This window comes from Otolemur garnettii, unplaced genomic scaffold, assembly GCF_000181295.1.
Source record: "Otolemur garnettii isolate 467f Iridium unplaced genomic scaffold, OtoGar3 scaffold00057, whole genome shotgun sequence".
Taxonomy (NCBI): domain Eukaryota; kingdom Metazoa; phylum Chordata; class Mammalia; order Primates; family Galagidae; genus Otolemur; species Otolemur garnettii.
Window position 1 is genome coordinate 5,180,474 of NW_003852452.1, and position 4,405 is coordinate 5,184,878.

The window sequence follows — 4,405 nt, forward strand, 5'->3', positions numbered from 1 at the left end:
TGCCATAGCTCGTTATTTTGATTAAGTTTGTGGGATCTAGTCTGGTTCTAACTACTTCATAAGACGGTTGGAAACAGAAGAGGTCAATGACTCCATCATTGTCCCCTAAAACTCAGACCCGCATCCTCATCGCCTTACCGCTCCTGCTGCTCCACTCCATCCTCCTGCTTGTGGACTACAGTCTCCACGGCCTCTGAAGCTTCCCGAACATCTTGTGTTTCTTTCATGTCAGCTTCAAGAGAAGTCTCTTTCTTCCCCTAGGAAAACAGATCATGAACTCAGGCAGAGAATACAGCTGGCATTCAAGGCAGATTTTCTTTAAAAAATAACCTCACCTGTTAATCCAACTACCTTCAAGCATCTGCCAGATCTAATGATTTCTTTACGCAGCTGCTGCCAGAACCAGGATTCTCCTGTAAATATGTAAGTACCAGCACAGCCAGTTCTGATATTCACTAAGGATATTAGACAAAGCACCATGGAGGTGTGTAGCAGCTCAAGAGACAGGACAATAACCAGCAAAGGGACTTTTGTGACTACAACCTTCACATCTGGCCAACACTGCCTCTTAGAACTATGAGGTAATGTCTCCATAGTTACACAGTTCTGGTCTCTGAACAAATTACCATGTCGATGCTGCACCTGCTTTGCAATGTTCAGACATTAAATAATGTGACTCTTTTAGGCGAGCCAAATCTCCTACCAGAAAGATTATGCCACCAAAACACTTGATATCTTATTCTGGATTTCTGAAAGTCAAAGCCAGTATGTACATATTGGGGGAATTAATCGCAGATCCTCCCTCCCTCCCTTCCTTCCCTCCTTTCCTCCCTTCCCTTCCCTGCCCTTCCTTCTTTTTCTTCTTTCCTTCCTTTTCTTTCCTTCCTTCTCTTCCTCTCTGTCTTTTGACAAATGCTTTGAATACATGGAAACAACTAGGCAGCAGGAATAGAAAGCATCAAATTTTAATGCAAAAAGGATCCTATTGGTAGAACAAAATCAAAGTCAGAAAACTTAAATTCTTCTCCAATTATGCCATCAATATGATTTATAAAAAAAAAATCACTTAATTCAACTTCTACTCACCCTTTATGTTTCATGTTTCTTCTTTTATAGATGACCCACACTTAATGTTTCATGATAATGATGGTATGAGAATAAAATTATCCAATATGAGAGCACATAATTATATATAGTAATAAGATATGTTAATGGTGATGAGTAATAAGCTATATTAATAATGATGATATATTAATGATTACTGGGTGAGTTCATTCAACAAATATTTAAGGAGCATCTACTATGAATGGGGAACTGACTAGGAACCATGACTAAACAATTAGTGCTTTAAAGAATAATAATAAAATATCTTCCAGATATGAAAATTGTTTCCATCTTGGGATGATGAACAATATTTAAATATAAAAGACAATTAATAAAGTAACTTTCAATAGGCCCAAAGAAAAATACAAGAAGTATATCATCTAATAAGGTGAGTGAGTTATCGAAAGGTAAACATTTTCTCCATTTCAGAGTGAAACACAATTCCTTATCAGCATTATGGGCCGATTAGGTAAACACACCATCAGGAGATTCAGAAATATATACTTATGTTTAAAAAAGTCAAAAAGGAATTTATCATTCTATGCCATTATCCTAGTGTCCCTACCTGTACCAGTCTGGTTTCCTAGCTGTTAAAAAATTTCCAACTTGAACTACATATAGCAGCATGAAGTCATTATGATGTCATTTGTTTTATCAGAAAGTCTATTCATATTTTCCAGCATAGTTTAGAGAAATAAAATTCTGCCAGAGAAGAATTTTTGAAAGATTTAAATTTGTGAATGTTTTGATATTCATTTCCCACACCGGATATTTTTCTTATTTCCTTTCCAAAAATTACTGCATACATTCAGTGAAAATCAATTTCCTCTTTTGCTGCCGCTCAAACTAATTTAGCGGTTTTCAACAGGGGACAAAGTGAACCATAGGGGGCATTTTGTAAGTGTGAGAGGACGCGGACAGCAGTTTTACAGATTTGGGGCAGGTGCCAGTGGCATTTAGCAGAAAGGAGCCAGAGATACTAGACTTTCTGACATGTGGCAGATAATCCTATACAACAGAGAATTTTCCCACATACCATGTAACTTTTCAGACATTCCTGCAGGTGGAAGATAAGATTATAATTATCTGACCCTAAAGCCTAGCTCCATGTTTCCTATGACTACAAAATACTTTTGCAGTTTTAATACCAAATTTTTCATGAGAAAATTATTAGTTAAACTGGGGGGAGACCATATATTGACTTGTTCAGACCTTTTCCAAGAATTATTTATCAGTCTGGGGGAAAAATCCCATCATCAGTAGCAATACCACTTGGTAGCAGGATTCATGTGGTTGGTAAGAGTGGTAATGATGACAACAACAGCAGCAAAGTCAACCTGAATCTGATCAGTTCTCTACCTTGCATGTAATACAGAGGACCAAAGAGCACATCAGCTAATAGGTTGAAAGACTTTTTGTAATTTGTGGATATAACTTATGTCCTAATTCAAGAAAACTTAAAAAATTTATAAAACACTAGAAATGTACGCACACTGGATATTTAACATTAAATAATAACATAAATGTGTTAGGTGTGATATGGTATTATGAATGTATTTCTTAAAGTCCTTATCTTTTGAGATATAGATAAAATAGTATGTCATCTGGCTTTGCTTCACATTAATACAGAAGGTAGGAGGACGATGAGGGTATAGACAAAGAAGATGGGCCATGACTGGTAACTGTCGAAGCTGTATAATAAATATATGGAGAGTCAGTGTTAGACATTTTATAATTGCAGTTTGAAACTTGCCATAATAAAAAGACTGAAAAAGGATCAGTTTGGGTTGCACAGACTTCGAACACTGACTCCGTGATCATCACGGCTATCTCCAGCTCAGGAAGGATGGAGTCAGGGAAGGGTTGAAAGGGAGCAGCAGACTCTGCTTGGGGGGTGCGATAATCTTTGCAAGGTTCTCTGACCGCAGATGTACAAGATGGGAATTTCCCCATTTTCCAATGAGGAAGTGGAAGTTCAGAGAGATGAAATACCTATTTCTAGGTTCTACGGCCAATGAATGGCAAAGCCAGGATTTAGTCTCTCCCGTCTGTCATATGTGTACAGACATCTCGGTACACTCCTGGTTCCTATTTTGTTCCTGCCCACTATCTTCCCAGCCCCTTCTGTGGTCATTGCCACTCATCCCCTTCGGAACCAGCTTTGTCCCATTCTTCCTCTTTGCTCTAGACTTAAATCATCCTCGCCCTGGCTTCCTGGCCTCTGTCATTTCTCTTTGGTTTTACCCCCTGTGGGGAAAACACCAGAATCTTGCATGGGGAATTGAAGCCCCATAAAAGTTGATATGTCAAAATAGGGTGATGAAACCTGATTTTCAAGGTGTGAGCTTTCTACTTTAAGAAAAAGGTAAAAATGACAAAGTTCCGTATTCTGCAGTTCTAAAACCAGGCAAAATGTTACATATACACAATTTTTTAAACTTTGAAGAATATAAAGAACTGGTTTTAGACATTCTAGTCTTCTGTCTCTACACCTGGAGAACATTTGCCCAGCCAAGGATTTTATTAAATTGGTAATATGAATAAAATATCTGAATAAAGGCTGTATATAAAGAGAATTTTCCTCTTCTCTCAGGCCAAGCAGTTCAGTGATATTCACCTCAGGATTACAATTTAAAACCTTATGACATGTTCTATTATTTCAGATTCATAGAGTTTGGGTACAATTGTAGCCTATAATTTCAGATTTATACCCCCATAAAAATAGTATAAATTTCTATTACAAAACATCTTCCCAGGCTAAAAATGGACCAGGGCAATTCATTTCCTTCACACAGATCTACATGTAAACAGCATAGCCTCAAACCCAGATGATATTACTTTACCCTTATGTGAGGATCACATTAAGGTCCTCCCAGAGGTGTTCAGAGAGAGGCCAAAGGACCGTATCTTGGGAGATGCAAGTTTCAGATAGTTTGTCCAAAGTAATCTTCATAGCCTTCCAAGTAACACAATTCGGTAGGAAAACAACACTAAGACCTTAGATTTGCATTAGTGATGCTAAGTGTCAAATCCTGGTTTGAAACCTCAGATGTTTGTGTCAATTTCAGCAATAGTTCATAATTAATTGCAAGTGACACTTAGGGTATGTGCATTTTAAGCTTAGCCTTTATCCATGAGTCTTCCCTAGTCATATACTTTTTAGAGGAATATACTACTTATTTTTCTAAGTCAGGGTGCCTCAGACTTGTGCAGGGAACAGAGATTCATAATCTTTGATTTTATTTCCAGAACACCATGTTCTCTGTAGGATATTTTAAAAAATGCAAATCAATGTATTTTT

General features: G+C 37.4%; 1 protein-coding gene across 1 annotated transcript in view; it reads right to left on the bottom strand.

Annotated features, from left to right (window-relative positions):
- Nucleotides 1-248, bottom strand: part of LMNTD1 (lamin tail domain containing 1) — a 16,683-nt gene extending 16,435 nt beyond the window's left edge. Inside the window, exon 1 of the mRNA XM_023514707.1 lies at nt 139-248. Coding sequence (XP_023370475.1) covers nt 139-227 — 89 coding nt within the window. The 5' untranslated portion in view covers nt 228-248. The remainder of the gene's footprint in view (nt 1-138) is intronic.
- Nucleotides 249-4,405: the final 4,157 nt, after the last annotated feature.